We start from the raw sequence: 17,774 nt of genomic DNA on the forward strand, positions 1-17,774 counted from the left end.
GAGAATAATTCTGGGCCTCACCTCTGCGCCCTTGCAGGAAATATTGATTTGTGGGACCTGCCTCTCCCACCACCTAACTCCTCCTTTCGTGAGCGACATCCCTAATCTTTCCCACAATGATTAGCTCATGAGATCTCCCCGAGCTGCCTCCTGTCTGGCCGGTGCCTTTTGTTAGAGGATATTTATTGTCTGGCTGCCCTCCTCCAGTTCCCTGTGCTGCTCGCACTTTATTAGTCATTAGCAGCTTTGGGGGCTGAGGCAGGGAAGGGTGTAGAGCAAAATGCTGTTCGGATACAGAAAACGTTCAGAGGGAGAGGTCTGAAGAGCGCCATTCATGCGTTCACGGGCTGTTGGGAAGCTTTGGGCAGGCGCGTGGAGCCTGGGGGAGGCAGGGGCAGTTCCTCTCAGGAAACATGAAAGGAGCCGTGGTGTTTGAAGTGCAGGATGCGAGGCCCTTGGGTGAAATACCTGCTTTCTAAAAATTCCAGGAGCCTGTGAGTTCCTGGAGGCAAAGAGCATGTTTCGGGGAATTCATGGCATTGAACGGCTGCAGACACCCTCGTCTCCACGAATATTTCTTAAACGGTTGCTATGTGGAAGGAAATGTAGCTGAGTGCTGTGCATCCCCAGAAAGAAAAATTAAAACCTTCACAGGAGAATGACAGAGAAGTTCAGCGTGCAAGGTGGAAAGGCAGGAGCCTACGAATGGGCCATGTATGGCTTCAACCCCATTTCCGGTGCTAACTGAACATGTGAGCTAAACTGAAGGCTCTGAAGATGAAGTGCCCTTGTTTCCTTATCTGGACAAGGGAGGCAGTAATACAAGACTCCTGTGGGTGCTGAGGGATGGAGGTTATGAAGAATGTAGGCAGATCACCTAGCATAGCGCCTGTGGCATAGTAGGTCCTCAGGTACCCGCCAGTGTGGCCTGGGCTGTACCAGGCGCAGGCTGGATGGAGAATGAGAGGTTGGCAGAGATGGCCTCCTGGCACAAACGAGGTCAGAAAAGCCCATGCCATCTCCTGTGACTACACCTGGCAGCTTGGCCCGCACTCCCAGGGATGCTCCATTCTCATCCCATGTCAAGGACAATGGAGACCCGGGTGGCCTCTGCAGAGGGAATTCTGCATCCTTATTGATTCTGGGCCCTGATCTATTCTCACAGCTTTCCTTTGGAATCAGCCACACCTTGCTCTCCCCAACAAACCCCCACCCCCCAAGGAGAAACCCTGGAGGTCAGCATCTTCACAGATCAACACTACGGAGCCCTTTGGCGTCCCCGGGCCACCGGAAGGAAGCCCATGCACACGAAAGGAGCTCGTTTGCGGCATCTGGCAGACTCACGTCCCTATCATAGAGGAGTGAAATCACATCCCCTTTCTGTAACAATAACAGGTCCTTTACATTTATCTACAACCTGCACCACTAAAGGTTAAAAGGCAGAATCTTAAAATGTACCCAGAGAAATGTAAGTTGCCACTGCTGTCGGCATGACCTCATCCTTCTCCTCACCTGGGCAGCCCGCAGGAGCTTTTACAAAAGGCTTCCCAACTCATGACCTCATCAGACCCTCACATTAACTTGGGAGCCCGGGAGGTCGGGCACCTTTCGTCCTTTTTCGCATAAGAAAAAACAGACTCAGAGAAGGGAGGTATCAGTTGTCAGGGGTCCCACTGTCTCCTGAGCGGGGGCCTCCTCCATAAACCGGGGGTTATGGGCTGAGGCAGCAGGTCTATGAGGTAGCAAGATCTCGGGAGTGGTTTCGTTTCTCCTTTATTATAATTTTTAACACCACCGAGCTGCTTTTTAAAGCGCCATTTAGCTGAATCTGTTTGCTTTGGGGTGAGCGACTGGTCGGCTTAGCCATCCCCAGTCGTTACAGCCCCAGGTCCTTGTAATGTTTCAGGACATGCTCTGCCTGCCGTTGGAAAGCCACGCACCTCCTCCAGCCCCTCATTTCACACGCAGGGAAGGGACCTAGATTATGGGACATGGTGCATTGAGTGCGGAGCAGTTCTTGTCTGGTGCAGTGTTCCTCCCACACCTTCCTCCATGGGCAGATGTCCTAGGCTTTAGCTGAGGATGTGTCAGTGCCTGACACCAACGCTGACTCACAGCACTGTTTCCGGGGATTGAAATGACTGTTGGACACTTGAAATGGGACTAGCGCATCGAGGAAGTACCCTTTCCATCTCATTTCATTTTAGTTCATTCACGTTTAGAAAGCCGCCTGCATCAAGGTTGCTACCATATTGGATAGTGGGGCCCCAGACCAGTGGTTCTCAAGCTCCAATGTGGAACCACCTGGGGAATTTCAAAAATACTGACTCCTGGTTTCCATTGATTTTAACTGGTTTAGAGTAAAGCCCGGGCGATGGGGTTTCTCAGCTCCCCGGTTAATTCTAACGTACAGTCAAGCTCTAGAGACACTGGTCTGGATGTTAGGCTGCACGAGGGACAGAGGCCACGTCGGCTGTACACATCCCTGTACTCAAGGCGAAGAATTCAGGGAGGAGTCGGCTGTGCTCCCACATCTTAGGGAACTTCATACAAGGTGTTCCAAAAAAGAAAGTATATATACTTTGACAGCTGATAGCTCAATTTTGAAAATGAAATGTATTTTAATAAACATTGCCTTTATAATTATTCACAGTGTGTGTATACATATTGGGCGGGGGGCACCCTATACATCCTGGGGAAGAGGAAGTGCCCTTACTAAATTATTTAAAAGGACAATGTGCCTGGCCAGTCGGCATTGACCAATGCAACAAGAAGTCATTGCCAGTTCGATTTTGGGTTAAGGGCATATGCCTGGGTTGGGGGCTCAATCTGAGGTGGGGACATGCAGGAGGCAGCTGATCGATGCTTCTCTCTCTTTAATGTTTTTCCCTCTCTCTCTCTCTAAAATCGTTAAAACATATTTAAAAGGACAATGTGCCATGTAGGACAGCACAGAGTAGAGGATTCTAGAGCATCTCTGAGAGGAGGGAGTATAGTCAAGGGAATATGCCTGGGTTGCAGGCTTGATCCCCAGTAGGGGGCATGCAGGAGGCAGCCAATCAGTGATTCTCATCATTGATGTTTCTCTCTCTTCCTCTCTGAAATCAATAAAAAAATCTATATGTCTGTGTGTGTGTGTGTGTGTGTGTGTGTGTGTGTATATATATATATATAGAGAGAGAGAGAGAGAGAGAGACTCAGAATTCTAAAGGTGCTCAGCAGTGGGGAGTGGAGGCACTTTCTGCCCTCGCTTCAGTAATTATTTCAAAACAAAACAAAACAAAACAAAAAGCACATCAAGCCCTTGTCTTATGAAGGCCAGGTTGGCATAATGCCTCCTCTTATTGTTTATTCTTTAAAAAACAGACTTTGTAGAAAGTGGTCTCAGCCCATCCTCCGCGACCCTGCCAGGCCCCTCCTGCTGCAGCCCCTGGTCCCGTCTGCCAGCAGCCTTGCTCCTGCCACCACTGCTTCCACACATTGACGCGCCGGCTCCGCTCACACCCACTGACAGTGCAGAGCGATTGGGGCCAGCGCCAACAGTGGGTGTGAGTGGGGCTGGGGTGCATGGGAGCAAAGAATTTTCAGTAACCACCAGAGGCTCGCCCTGATGACACTGACCAGGAAACTGCTGAATATAATGATACAAACATTTGAGGGAAATGATATAAAGTAGATATAGATATAGATATAAATATAGATATAGATATATTATGTACTTTGTATTTTTATTGAAGGAGCAAAACTCCTGAGTTATCCTCTTGATCACCTACTGTGTGCAAGGTCATGTCAAGGACTATACAAAGTTCTCTCCTTGCATCATCTCCTTTCATCTTAGCACTCCTTCTTTAAGATTGGTCCTGGTGGTGGTCACCTTTTCACATGGCAGCCTGGACTCAGGGAGGTTGAGTCATGCCCCCAGTAAGCAGTAAATTTTGAGCTCTAAACCTCTAAGTCCATCTGGCACCCGGGCCCATGCTCTCAGCCATTTTGTCAGAGCCACCATTTCTCATGTCAGTTTCTCCTGCATACCTCTGACAGTTCGGTCTGCATCATCTCCTGCCAGAGTCCTTAATGATGGCCGCTGTCCACTGAGGAAGTCCTGATTCCTAGTGCTGGGGTTCCAGACCTGGCACATGAGCAGGGCCCTGCACTGCCTGGATGCATGGGACACCATTGCTGTTATACGATGTAGGTGGGGCCTCCAGGTGTTGCACTCTGAGTAGCCCTGACAGCTGTGACCCAAATCTTCTACATGAGGAGCGAACTTTCATCCAGGGACAGTCACTCTGTGTCAGCACAGACTCTCAGGCTCCTGCAGAAATGGAAGACCCTAACTACGCTATCGCCAGCCTCCTCTCTTACAGAAGGGGACACTTCGTCCCAGAGAAAGACTTCGTCGTTTCTGTGAAGTTGCACAACAGTTCAGTGGCAGAACCCTTGAAAGAATGCACGTGTCTGGACTTCAGTTGTCACGATCTCCCTGTTGCCTCAGGATTCCCTGGACATTCATAGACGAAAAGGACATTTTCTTCATCTGAACACATGGTCCCCACAGCTACAGCACTTCCCCCTTGACCAAAAGAACCACGTAACTTCTTCCTCAGGATGATGGCCATTTACGAATTTTGCTGTTTGATGATAAAAGGGAGCACTCAACTTATCTCCCTAACAGGAAGCTAACAGGAAGGAGGTGTATGGTCCTTCGATGCACAGGACATGGCAAATGACATAGAAATTCAGGAACAGCACATCAGTGGGGGTTGGGGGGGTGAGCCCTATGGCGCCAGCAGCTGAAGGGCCTCCTTGATTACGAAGGTCTTCAGAGAGCAGGCCATGCTGCCTGCTAGTCACATGGCCCAGGGGCAAAGGCTATGTTCGTTTCTGTCTGGTTTCTGACTGGCTTGCTCATAACTTTAATTTCACTGAAATGTTGGCTGTAGGCTGTAACTTTGTGTCCATTCCCCCAGGCACCTCATCACCTTCCCCCATTAACTAGCAAATGCTTCCTAGTTTCTTTCATTCAAGGTCTCAAGCAAATCTGGCTCAACCAGCTCATCCTTTTGGGCCAGGTTACACAGGTTGGAACCATCAGTGGTGTGTTTAAGGTTTGGCCATCAGTGGACTAGATATTGGAGACTGTGAGTATCGTTGTTTCCCTGGAAAAGGCTGGAGTGAGCAAGTACTGGAGAACTGGAGTGACATGGTAGAGACTCGCCTCCCGAGATATGGCCACTGATTCCTCTGTGGTCCTGTACGTGGTCTTGTTGGCATCGATTGCATCATACCATCATTCATCTGCTTACACTGTGGTCTCACCATTGCTTGAGTAGAGTCTACATATCAAGAGATTCATGGTGGCCATGTATCCCCAAGATCCAATCCATGCCTGCATTGTGGAAATTTATTGCTGAATGAAGAGGCAGGTGAAAAAAGGATGCTTTATGGATATTTACTGCTCTGTGACAAAGGGAAATCTACATCTAGACTTTGATACCATAAATGGCGACTCATTAGGTTGACCATCTGTTGATCATTGCCATTTTCGCCCTAGTCTTCCCTCAGGTATTTTAGCTCATGCAAAAGAAAAACTGGAGATAAAATCTCTCTCTTTCCACACATTCATAGAGTGCTTATTCACAGTCTGCGATGATGCCGCTAACAACATTGCTTCCGGTATGTGTTGGTATACGTTATTCATCTTAATTATTAAAATTCAAAAATATTACAGTGAGGAAAAAAAATACTACTTTAGGGATTGAATAAAAGTACAAATAAGTTCTTCATTGCACACACTGTACTTAAGCATCTTATCCTTTGAAGATGATTTAATGACTTGAAGAGATAAATAATCACTGAATGATTCTATACATTTGGGGTCTGCAGACTTATGTGGGATTCCTATGATCCTGTGTGGCGATATCCATGCCAGATACATGTTGGACTTAAGGTGGTCCTTGGGTACCAATCATGCAGTCTCTTTGGACTGAAGAGGAGGAACATGGCCTCCCAGAGTTTTGGGAGCCAGGTGAAGCCAAAGTGTGAGCTTAACAACCACATACACTTGAGTATGAATTGCATCCTTTGCAGGGATTCAGGGTGGATCCGTGTGTGATTTACTTAACCACTCTGAGCTCCAGTTTCCTCCTAGATAAAATATGGGTGATATTTACATAAAGTTGAGGTGAAAGTACAACAAAATGGTGCGTACCAAGCCCTGAGTAGACTGCCCAGCAATAGAAAAATCAAGAACCTGGTCAAGGATAATCCTTACTATCATGACTCAATGTTAAGCAATAGAACCAGGATTGGACGCAGGTCTGCCCAATGCCAGGCCGTGAGCGAACTTTGCATCTCCCATGCAGACTTCCTGTGGTTCCCTCCTTCTCCAGAAGCAGAGAATCAGACTTACATTGGAGCAGTTTCCAAATTTCCACCCGCCCATAGAGAATGTCCCGGTCATGGGTAAGGGACCCATGTTGGCTGCAAACTTTAACATCTTGATTTGGTATGAGAGTGTGCAATCACATATGCAGTGACCCTTCTGCCGTCTCTGCTGTGTATTTGGCACCTGAGCAGACGTGATTATTACCCTGGGCTTATGCTTCATTCCCAGTGTAGAAATCAGAGAGTAAGCAATGGGATTCAGGAGGTCTTTTCATACTTCCTCTCCCATTCTCAGTGATTTCCACAGACATGGCATAATTTCTGTGATTTGATTTGAAAGGAGAGACCCCCGCTCAGTGCTGAGTGATGAGAAATGAACGGGGAATAAAATATGCTTGCATGAATTTGCATAATAGAGTCCCATTGGTTACAAAGCTGTGTTTGTTGAAGTGGAGACCAGCAAGGGGATTCTGCACACACAGAATGGAGTTTTGAGTTCTGGTGTGGGCCCCGGGAATATCCTTAGTGTAATGATAACGCGTCTTAAACTGTAAATTACCTCCCTGGAAATGAAAAGCACGGTCAGCCTGTCTGATCCTTCCCGCTCTGTCGCGGGGAGGAAGCTGAAAAACCCAGGCCGCTTGCTTTCTGCTAAGCGCCTCCGTCTTTCTTTCTCTACCCGGTAACAATTTCCAGCAGGAGTCCAAATATACTTAAACACCCATATATGTCATTTTCTTTTACGGAGACAAAAGCAGGCGCCGCAAGAGAGTTTTATGCTCAAGGCGCAGTCGCTTATGACGGGCGATCTGCTCTTAAGATAGAAAGGCGAGCCTTCCACTTAGAGCTAGTGGTTTTGCAAATCCATTTTCCCGTCATGTTATTACTCCCGTGACTTTCAACAACATTTATTTTTCCTCCCAAGCAATATTCTCCGATCATAAAATAAAGTCACTATATGTTTCAGTGCAACCCCACTGCGTGGGCTTCCTGGCATACCGTTAGAAAGTGCTTTAATGGAAGGACTGTGCAAGAACCGCCTTGGGGGTCTTTAATAAAACGAGTTAGAACATTGATATATTTTCCTAATTGTTACCAATGCCACAGTCTTCTGGGGGTGGGGGGGGGGCAGTCTCCTATTCATTTTCATGCGTGATCCCTGCAAACTCTCTACCATCGAATACATTGGCGAGACCTCTAGAGTTTAGAAGCATTTCTAAAAAAAAATAAATGTCTCCCTGAACACATCATTTTAAACCTATATATTTAGAAACTCTGAAAGGAGTCTAAGAATAAATAGCAAAGATTAACTTTTGTTTAATGGTGCTGTTTAAGGACCTGCACTATGTTGTGATGGACTGATGTGAGCTATAAAATAATGTATCTTCCTAGTTCTGGTTTGGTTTTAACATGTCAGTCACAGTATTACTCCTGTCTTCTCACCCCTGCCCCATGGCTGGTGCCACCAAAACTTAAGTTACTTTCATTGTAAGACTATCAGGATGTGTGTCTATATTGGATTTGCAGGTTGCTCTCAGAGAGCTTTTATTACAATAGGATTATAAGGGATAAGAATGCAGGTTGTAGAGCCAACCATCCAGGGCTCAGATCCTCTACCTGCTGGCTCTATAACCACAGGCAAGATACCTGATCTCACCATGCCTCTGACTGCTTCCCTGTACATTGGAGATAGCAGTGGTACCACAGTGTAGGGTTATTGTAAAAGTCTAATGACTCAGCTCATTGAAAGCACTTAGAAGAGTATTAGGCAGATAATAATTAGCAAATCTTATTATTTTCACCATAGTTGTATTTTTAATAGACATCTAGTCCTAATATTGGTTTACTTTGGATCGCTTCTAGGTTACTGTTTTTATCACAGTGTCCATAGCATTTCCTTGTGAACTTTAAACACATGGCAAGAGTTGGTATTGATCACTTGTTGAGAATACGGACTCCAGAGCCCGATGTCCTGGGTTCTAATTCTAGCTCTGTTACTTATCAGAAGCATAACCTTGCACAACTTGCTTCATTTATCTGGGCCTCTGTTTCCTCATCCTTTAAAATACAAATATTCTCAGTACCTATTAACAAGTTTGTTATAGAAATTAGACGACCATGTAATGGCCATAGAAAGCTTTAGCTAAGTGAAATTTCCTTCGAAAATTGAAGAAATTAAAAACATCATGTCTTAAAGTTAATCTCATACAGACCTGAGATTGATCATTAAATAACTTTATATATCACATAGTCACATAAGCACTTACAAACAATGGGTCCAATGAATTACTTTTAAAAGCAAGTTGGTGTGGCTGGTATTTCCAACAGAAAAAAAAAATTAGACAATTTCATCTTTTCAACAAAGGGCTTATTATTTATTGGTCGTATGGAAGCTTTTAAGTTCATTAGTATCAAGCTAGAATTTGTTTTTTTATAAAGGAAAAGAAAAAAGTTGTCATCTAGTTGCAACACTTTTAGTGTCAGAAATAATTGTGCTTTACAGCAAAATGGCAGCCAGAAGAAAGAGGTGCAGAAATATCAACTTTAATTAAACCCCTTCTTTCCAATACACTTCGCAGTTTATATGCGAGAATAATTTATCACCATGTGGATGAACACTTAATACTTGGCATGGTGTAAAATGGGCAGGGATCTTGCTGCACCATATGTTCTTCCCTTTCTGTTTCTTTTTGAGACTTTATGGTGTCAATGTCAAGTTTGAACTTGAAGTATGTGGTTCAAGTCATACTTCATCCTTTTGACACACTGCCAGGTGAGATTACGGTCTTCAGCTTCTCATGTGAATGTCTGACCAACAAAAGCAAATCTTGCCCATCGAATTGACACTGTGGCCCTCAGTGATCCACCAATGAGAACTGGACCCACGATTTCACTGACAGATGTTTTAGTGACCATCGGTGTTTTCCGGATCTGTCCCAAATGCCCTTATCTAGCCGGGTCCATTGCTGCCTTCTTGCTTCCTTATAGTCTCCACAGATGCCAGGTGTCTTGGGACTTGCTGTGCTTGTGACCAGCTGTGGGCTTTAGGACATGTTGTTTCTCCTGCATGGACATCCCCTCCATTCTCTTCCTGTCACAGTAACTCCCATTTCAGGGTTGAGCCCAGCCATCCTGTCCTCTAGGAAGTGTCCCTTAACTGTCCCCACTGTTTGTCACCTCCATACTCGGTCTCCATTGATCATAAGTTCCTCTCCTGGACTCCCATGATGCCCTAAGTTTTTCTATTAATACAGAAACCTACCCAAATACAATTACAATCAATGATAACATAAACCTGGAGTGCTTACTGTGTACCAGGCACTGTGCTGATACTTAGGGCCATTACTCATTTAATCAGCCTTGCAGTATGAGGCGCATCCCCATTGCATAAGCAAGTAAGCTGAACTCAAAGAAGTCAGCTTATCCCAGACCCATAGCCAGTAAGTGGTCTAATGGACACTAGGACCTGGGTAGCTGGATTCCACAGCACACATGTTTTATCCTCATGTAGACATGGAGGGGTCGCTGTATGTGTGTGTGTGTGTGTGTGTGTGTGTGTATCTCACCCACACGTGAGAAGCTGTGATAGAGGAAGGACTATCTCTTACTCATGTCTACCTCTGCACGTGGTCCACCCTGGGTAAAAAATGAGGAATGGGGTTGAGATGAAGTGGGGGTAGAGCCTGCAGCTAACCCGATCTTCCTCTTTGCCTGCAGAAGCCGCCTGGGGAAGCGGGCAGCCCTGACGTGATGTGCTCAGCGAGCAGAGTCATTCCACTCCAGGAAAGGTCTGCGTGACGCATCCGGGAGGCCACCATCGGCCAGGCGCCACACGGTTGGTGGAAGGGGTGACAGCCGCATTCTCCTGTGCCTACCACGTAACCAAAAATGAAGGAGAACTACTGTTTACAAGCCGCGCTGGTGTGCCTGGGCGTGCTGTGCCACAGCCAGGCCTTCAGCACTGAGCGGAGGAGCCACCTGCGACCCTCGTTCCACGGGCACCACGAGAAGGGCAAGGAGGGCCAGGTGCTGCAGCGCTCCAAGAGAGGCTGGGTCTGGAACCAGTTCTTCGTGATCGAGGAGTACACTGGGCCGGACCCCGTGCTCGTGGGCAGGGTAAGGCTGCTGCCGTTCCGGAGTGGTTTCTCTTCCTCCTCCCCAGTAGGGGACTATCGCCGAGAAAATCTACGAGGGGAGACACCAATGGTGTGACTGCCCACTCAGAACCCTAAAGCCCTCCTTCCAGCCTGTCCTTATTTAATTTATAGATGTATCCATGTGAGAACACTTCTGTTTCCCACTTAACGTTATACCATAAAGGCTATGTTTTTCTTTTTCTCTTTTTTAGAAATATATTTTTATTGATTTCAGAGAGGAAGAGAGAAGGAGAGAGACAGAAACATCAATGATGAGAGAGAATCATTGATCGGCTGCCTCCTGGACGCTGCACACCCCCTACTGGGGATAGAGCCTGCAACCTGGGCATGTGCCCTGACCAACTGGGAATCAAACCATAACCTCCGGGTTCATAGGTCAAAGCTCAACCACTTAGCCACACCAGCCGGGCAAGGCTACGTTTTCCATTGGCTGCCCAATAGTCTCCTGGATGGAAATGGTCATTATGTATTTAGCCATTCTCCAGCTGGAGGCATTTTCCTGACCACACCCCAAACCCGACTTGGATCCCCTTCCCTGGTATCCTAACCCTCTTTACCCCTTTCAGCATCGCTTTCCTTTCTGTATTACACAGGCCTGTCTCATTGTCCATCTCCCTCCCTGGAGCCTGTGCCACTTGCCATCAGGAATAGTGTCATCCCTGGGTCCCCAGTCCCAAGGGTGGATGTGTCATAAGAGTAGGTGGGATTCTGTCCTCTCTGACTAAGGCCTGGCAAAGCTAAGATGGCACGGCTGGGAGGCCTGGCAGTACTCAGACTTCATTCTCCGTGAACACCCGCCGAAAAGGAGGAAGAGTCCAAAATATGTTTGAAGGACTGACTGCTCACTATCACTTACGGTAAAAGATGCCGCTGTCTTTCAGAGAATAGTCACATTAATAGTGTTCACATACCTAAGAACAGAAAGCCCGCTATGTGCGGGTGCAGAGCTCGGCAAAGGGTACACTAGGGTGGAGAGCCCGTGACCTCAAAGGGATCTTCCCTGAGCAATTAGAAAAGCTAAACCCAGGAGTAGGGCAATGACAAAACTCAATAGGAGTGATTTTGAATTTACATGGTAACATCTGGGTTAGATGAAGGGAGCTTCTGTAGAGGCCATGATAATAACTTGTGGCCAGAAAGATGAGCAGGAGGTGGAGGGACAAGAACAGGTAGCAGGTGCTCATTTCTGAGCCTTGTCGATCCAATGAGGTTATCTTAGCTGCTCCAAACATCAGCAGAGCATTCCCTGTTTATGAAATTGACATATTTGGAGGACGTCCATATTAATGTCTCAATAACATTGTTTAAATTTGGGAACGGTGTTTTTTTAAAGAGATGTACGAAACAATTTCATTCATTTATACCCCCAAATGGGAAGATTATACTCAAGATAGAAGTACCCCTGCATGGAGGAGATGACTCTGTGCTGAGGGGAGGGGAGGAGAGGGCTTCAGCTATGGGGCTGTGTGGGCTGAACCACGTGGAGAGCCAGGTGTGAAGTGTTCAGAACCTCTGCCATGGGGCTTTCCCGCTGGGGAGTAGCTCTGTGTTGCGGGCAGAGACTGCAGAAGAGACAGGACCTGGACAGGCATTGCAGCATCTCTGGAACAAGCCATGCCCGCTAAAAGGAAGCTTAGGGAAAAGATGGGGAAGGAGAAGTCATGAGGGATGCTTAAAATCTATGCACACAAGAACACGTCAGGTGTCGGGTGGGATGGGGGAAAGAATAAAGTGGTTGGATCCTTGCATCTTTCTTTGGAGATACTGCTGATCTGCAGTTTCCAATGAATCGGGGGAGCAGACTAGATGACTGGTTCCCTAATAATCTTGGATTGGACGACTTTCAAGTGGTTGAAGATGCTGTGAGAACGTGGGATTTGGCAAACCCAGGGCTTGCGGGTTTCTTGCCGGAAGCACAGTCTGTGTCCCGCTGTGCTGTGCGGAGCGGAGCCATCCGTCCGCAGAGTCGGGAGTTGGCTGTGTCTGCCTCAGCTACTGGATCCCTCCATTGCACTGGATGGTTTCCCGAAATGCTTTTTGTGTTGTACCTAATAAATACTGTTGTCAATTGTATGGATTATCTTTGTTGGCGAGAAAAAAATAAAAGGAATTTATTTGTGACTTTGAAATCCAAACGCAAGAAAAAATTATGAGCAGTGGATTTTAAACCTTTTCAGTGTTTTAGTTGGCCATCAAATAATGTCTAGTTATTATTAAAGAGTCTTGCCAAATTTGTATGTACCTACAGGGATCCCCCTGAGCTGAAATATTTGGTGTTTCACTGAGGCGTTGCAAAATCAATGAGATATTTTTGGAAAAATTTGAATCGATACAAACAATTTTACAAAGCACTGTGTTCAATCTTGTTTTATGACTCTGGACAAACTCTCAAAGCCTTGGTTTCATAAGAGTAATAATTAAAATGACATTGATAATTAGTGTAAAATAATATAATTTATTATCTATAATAATAAAAGCATAATATGCAAATTAGATTGGACAGCCGGACAAAGCCAGGGCTGCGAGGGCAGAGGCAAGTCGCCACAGCTGCGATGGCCAAGCCCCTTGCAAGAATTTCGTGCATCGGGCCTCTAGTTATATAATAATAAACTAAAGCTTTTTATTTTTTTCTGGCTTTTCTCATGTAGTCAGTAGAATAGAGGGTTTGTTGTTTTATTTTTTTTTATCCTGTCAGCTACTCTTATAACCTATGAGAATGGTTACAATGACGCACTGAAGGCAGAATGAGGGCAGATTAAGATGAAAGCTGCAGAAATTGAGGTTGGACAACAAGGGAGGGTGAGTTTATTACAGGAAGCTCAGATGTGGCATTTGGGGGAGAGAAGGCAGGAAGGCACAGGATGGGGAGTTAGGAGACCTAAGTGACTTCCTGGCCCTGCCTGGTGTGGACTTAGGCAGGTACCACAATTTCCCTGGGCTTTGTCAAAGGAGGGGGAAACCTACAGATATTTAAGATTCTTCCTATGGTCTGAGAAGCTGCATGTGTCTCAAGCTACCCGCCAGCCCTGTTTCCTCATTCAGCATGCCCCACTCAGCAGGTCTTCTGGAAAGGTCTAATCTGTGAATTGTTTGTAGCATCAAAATCCTGGGAACAGTTTTCTTGTCTTTTGGAAGAAAACTGCTAAAAGAAATGATCATGGCATCCACACAGTATATGGAGGTCAATCTGTATGACCCCCAAGTTTATTCTTCAAGGACAACAGAGGGGAAGCGGGACTTGTGCCCTGTGGCACTTTATTGCATACAAATAAACAGGGCGTTTGCATATCTGTATAGATATTCTTGCATCTGATAGAATGTGTCACGGGACTCATGGGAAACTGATAACAACAGTTCTGAGTAGGAAAAATGAAGGAATAGGAATCAGAACTGAGGGAAAAGTTAGTTATTGTATAAATGTTTGTTTTTTATTTTTTGTAACATGCAAATATTTCTTTCAAAATAACTCTATATTAATGATATGTATGTGTACATATTTTGTATGTTGCATATATATGGGGAGGGAGGAGAGAGAGCATGATTCTTAGAATTAAAAAAAAAAATTTCACCGTTCCCATCTGTGTGACTTTGGCCAAGGCGTTTATCTTCTCTAATATTCCATTTCCTCATTTGTAAAATGGGGTGAGAATGTCTCCTCTTCTGTGTGTGTGTGTGTGTGTGTGTATGTGTGTGTGTGTGTGTGTGGTGTACATGGTGTTTTGCAGCAAACAGCATGGAAGTGGGTCTCTGTCTCCCTGTGCAGCCTTCGTGGAATTACAAATCTCAATTTCTCTTTTTCTAGCTTCATTCCGATATCGACTCTGGTGATGGGAACATTAAATACATTCTCTCAGGTGAAGGGGCCGGAACCATTTTTGTGATTGATGACAAATCAGGGAACATTCACGCTACCAAGACATTGGACCGCGAGGAGAGAGCCCAGTACACGCTGATGGCTCAGGCAGTGGACAGGGACACCAACCGGCCGCTGGAGCCGCCGTCTGAGTTCATCGTCAAGGTCCAGGACATTAATGACAACCCTCCCGAGTTCCTGCACGAGACCTATCATGCCAACGTGCCCGAGAGGTCCAACGTGGGTACGTGTGGTCGGGGAGACACGTTCTGCCTGCAAGACTGGTCTATACCGGGGTGGGGAGTGGGGGGGATGAGGAGGCTGGTCCCAGATCAGGAAGGAGAACTTAGGCTGTATTTTCTATGCTGGAATAACAAGAGAAAATTTTATTTGTGCAGTCTTAGATATTTAAAATGGACCTGAGGGTTTAAAATCTAAACTGACAAACTATGAGGGAGCGTGGAGAAGTGGGAAGGATATGATTGAATCCAGGTCCTCTCCACTCGGGCACTTCCTTAGCTGGGTGACTTGGAATTCGTCACAGCTGTTCTCTGAGCCTTAGTTTCCACCTCTATAAAATGGGAATAGCAATTTCTAGTCATGCAGGATTAGTTTTCAGTCACCAGTACATGTTGATGTTTGGTTAGGAAAACCAGTGGTCATATTTCTAACTTGTAGGCGTTGTGATTTAATGATGTACATGCACTATTTCATTTAATTTGTGCAACGATTCACCTTTGCAATGAAGTGGTTCCTATTTGACATATTTTGCATATGGGAAATCCAAGCTTGAACTAGGTTAACTAATTTATCTGAGGTCACCTGACTCTTTAAGTGAATCGAGAATACACACTTAAGCATGGCACTATGTCACCACCTATTAGGCTAATTCAGAAGCGGGCATGTCTTTTCATTGTGCATCAAGACACGTTGCATGATTCCCTGAAGGGCTTCTTCAGTCAGCCACCTTCCCCTCACAATGACTTCCACTTGACTTTGTCGAATGCATGTAGTTGTGGTCTTTTGAGAATCATGTCTCCTGTTAAGGAAGGTTTGCCTTTCAGACAGTGAGCAGGGCTGTGCTGATCAGGGAGTGAGCCTGCTTATATGCATCAGAGGTATAGAGCTCAAATGAACGGAAGGATCATTGGGGCCAAGCCACCCTTTTATAGATGAGAAAAACCAAGCACCAGGAACGGGCATCAACCTGCTCGAGAAAACTAGATGCAAAAGTGACCCTGGGACACTGGGCTCCTTGCCCTTTGCACGTGGAGCTTGTGATGTTAAAAGAACTAGTCCCTTACTCCTCCTCCAGGAAAAGTCAAACCCCTCTCGTACTTGACAGAAGCCGGGCTGAGCCATCCCTCGCCACCTTCTCTCCCCTGGGCCCTGCCCGGGCTCCTAGTCTCTTAGTAGTCACCCGGGGATTTAATGAGAAACAGTGGGCATCAAAGAAACCATTACAGAGTAGACAGTCGTGTCAGCAGCTGAACCAGGGGGGCAAAGGCCAGTCACCAAGAGAGATTCTCCAGGGGAATTGTCACTGCCTCCACCTTCGGGGGCTCCTCGACTCTCAGGAATAACACACAGACTTTCCACCATGGCCTGAGCGTAGACTGTGGCAGACAGTCCTGGGTTCCTGTCACACCGCACCTCTGACCACCACTGTCCTCAGGGAACCCAGACAAGTTCTTACATCTTTCTCGGTTTTCCTTTTGTCATTTGTAAAGTGAGGATAATGTAAAGAAGGGGAGGGTGAACTAACATGGATGTAAAATGCAAAGAGCTGTACTTAGTGGAGCTGTGGACGCAAATGAAGCATGGCAAGATCAATCGTTTTCCTAGCTGTTTCATGATGGCAGAAAATAGATCCTATTCTCCCGGATACATCCATCTCCTCTACCTAGAATAGAGCCTGGTTCTGTGGGAAGAGCTCCGAAAAGTTGTTTGCAGGAAATCAGGAATCACAGAAGCGTAATTAGAAGAAAGTGAGAGTTACTGTTACACCAGGTGGAAATCGCGGCCACCTCGTGCGTTCAGGGTTGTCAGAGGCTGCGCAGACGGCTCCCTTGCCTCCCACGGGGAAGCTAGCCCAGCTGCTGAAAATGTCAGGGCAGCAACTCGGGTTTGCTTGTTTGCTGGATGGGGGTAGACTCCCCACTCCAATAATAACCCAGTTTTCAAAATAGTTTGTAAAACGTCATTCCTCGCCTACCCGATATCTCAAGTCCAGTGGATGCAAGTGAATACAGAGAGAGGGACATGGGCAGAGTATCTGGGATGTGCCCCAAACACTGCCTGGAGCAGAGGAATTTGAAAATTGCCTCTCTGCCACATTCCAAGCCCAACACCTTGTGCCCTCAGATCCTGTGACCATCAGGGAGCACATTTTTCTAGGAAACACACTCTCATCTCCCTTCAGTTCCCTGGTTTGCTTTCACTCTGACCCACGCATGCTCACCCTCCGTCTCAGCAGATGCCTGCTGGTACTTTCTGTGGTCTGACCATTACACACCTCAGAGGTGGGACCTTGCAACTGTCAGGCCAGTAGGGAACGGCCTTCTGTGTGATATTTATAGCCATGAATTAATTAAGATGTAGTATGAGCAGCCACTTTCTTACATGCAGAGCAACAATAAAATGATGTGTTTATTGCTCTGCCACAGATGGAAGGAAGCCTGCATTCTGTCCTTTCATGAAAAGCAAGTCATCACTAATTACGCCTTCTTATACTCTTTGGGGAGATTTTTATTTAATTATTCAATCGATTGAATATTTCAACTGCCATGGGTCTTAGAATGTTTTTGCAATAATATTCATAGTAGCATTTTAACTACCAAGCATAGTAGCGTGGATTAGGAGTATAGAAAGTTCATTTCTAAGGTATGGGAATTAAGAGGGAAGGAATGGAGGAATAAGGAAAGGAGGGAGAAGGGAGGGAAGGAAGGAAGGAAAGGAGGAGAGAGGGAAGGAAGGAAAACTACCTTGCATTTCAACTCCAGGAAATGAAAGCATATTAAATAGTCTCCTCCGTTTTTTATTTTAAAAGGGAACTTTGTAAACTAGAACAGGATTTGAGAAGCCGAGGGACCGCTGCTAATGCATCCATTTCATTTCTAAGGCACGTCAGTGATCCAGGTGACGGCCTCAGACGCAGATGACCCCACCTACGGAAACAGCGCCAAGCTGGTGTACAGCATCCTCGAAGGACAGCCCTACTTCTCGGTGGAGGCACAGACAGGTACCCTGAAATGTCACTGAGGCTTGTGACACTTTGTGAATAAGGAGCCCAGACCTGCTCCCTCAACCCAGTTGCTTTTCTCTGCTTTCTCAGATATGGAAAGGGCCACCTCTCAGGGTTAGTGCGAGAATCAAAC

General features: G+C 46.2%; 1 protein-coding gene across 1 annotated transcript in view; it reads left to right on the plus strand.

Moving 5' to 3' along the window:
- Positions 1-17,774, plus strand: part of CDH11 (cadherin 11) — a 77,339-nt gene that overhangs the window by 21,636 nt on the left and 37,929 nt on the right. The window contains exons 2-4 of the mRNA XM_006769825.2: positions 10,105-10,503; positions 14,347-14,641; positions 17,519-17,638. Of these exons, the coding sequence (XP_006769888.1) occupies positions 10,276-10,503; positions 14,347-14,641; positions 17,519-17,638 (643 nt within the window). The 5' untranslated portion in view covers positions 10,105-10,275. The remainder of the gene's footprint in view (positions 1-10,104; positions 10,504-14,346; positions 14,642-17,518; positions 17,639-17,774) is intronic.

The sequence above is a fragment of the Myotis davidii genome, unplaced genomic scaffold, assembly GCF_000327345.1.
Source record: "Myotis davidii unplaced genomic scaffold, ASM32734v1 scaffold243, whole genome shotgun sequence".
Classification (NCBI taxonomy): domain Eukaryota; kingdom Metazoa; phylum Chordata; class Mammalia; order Chiroptera; family Vespertilionidae; genus Myotis; species Myotis davidii.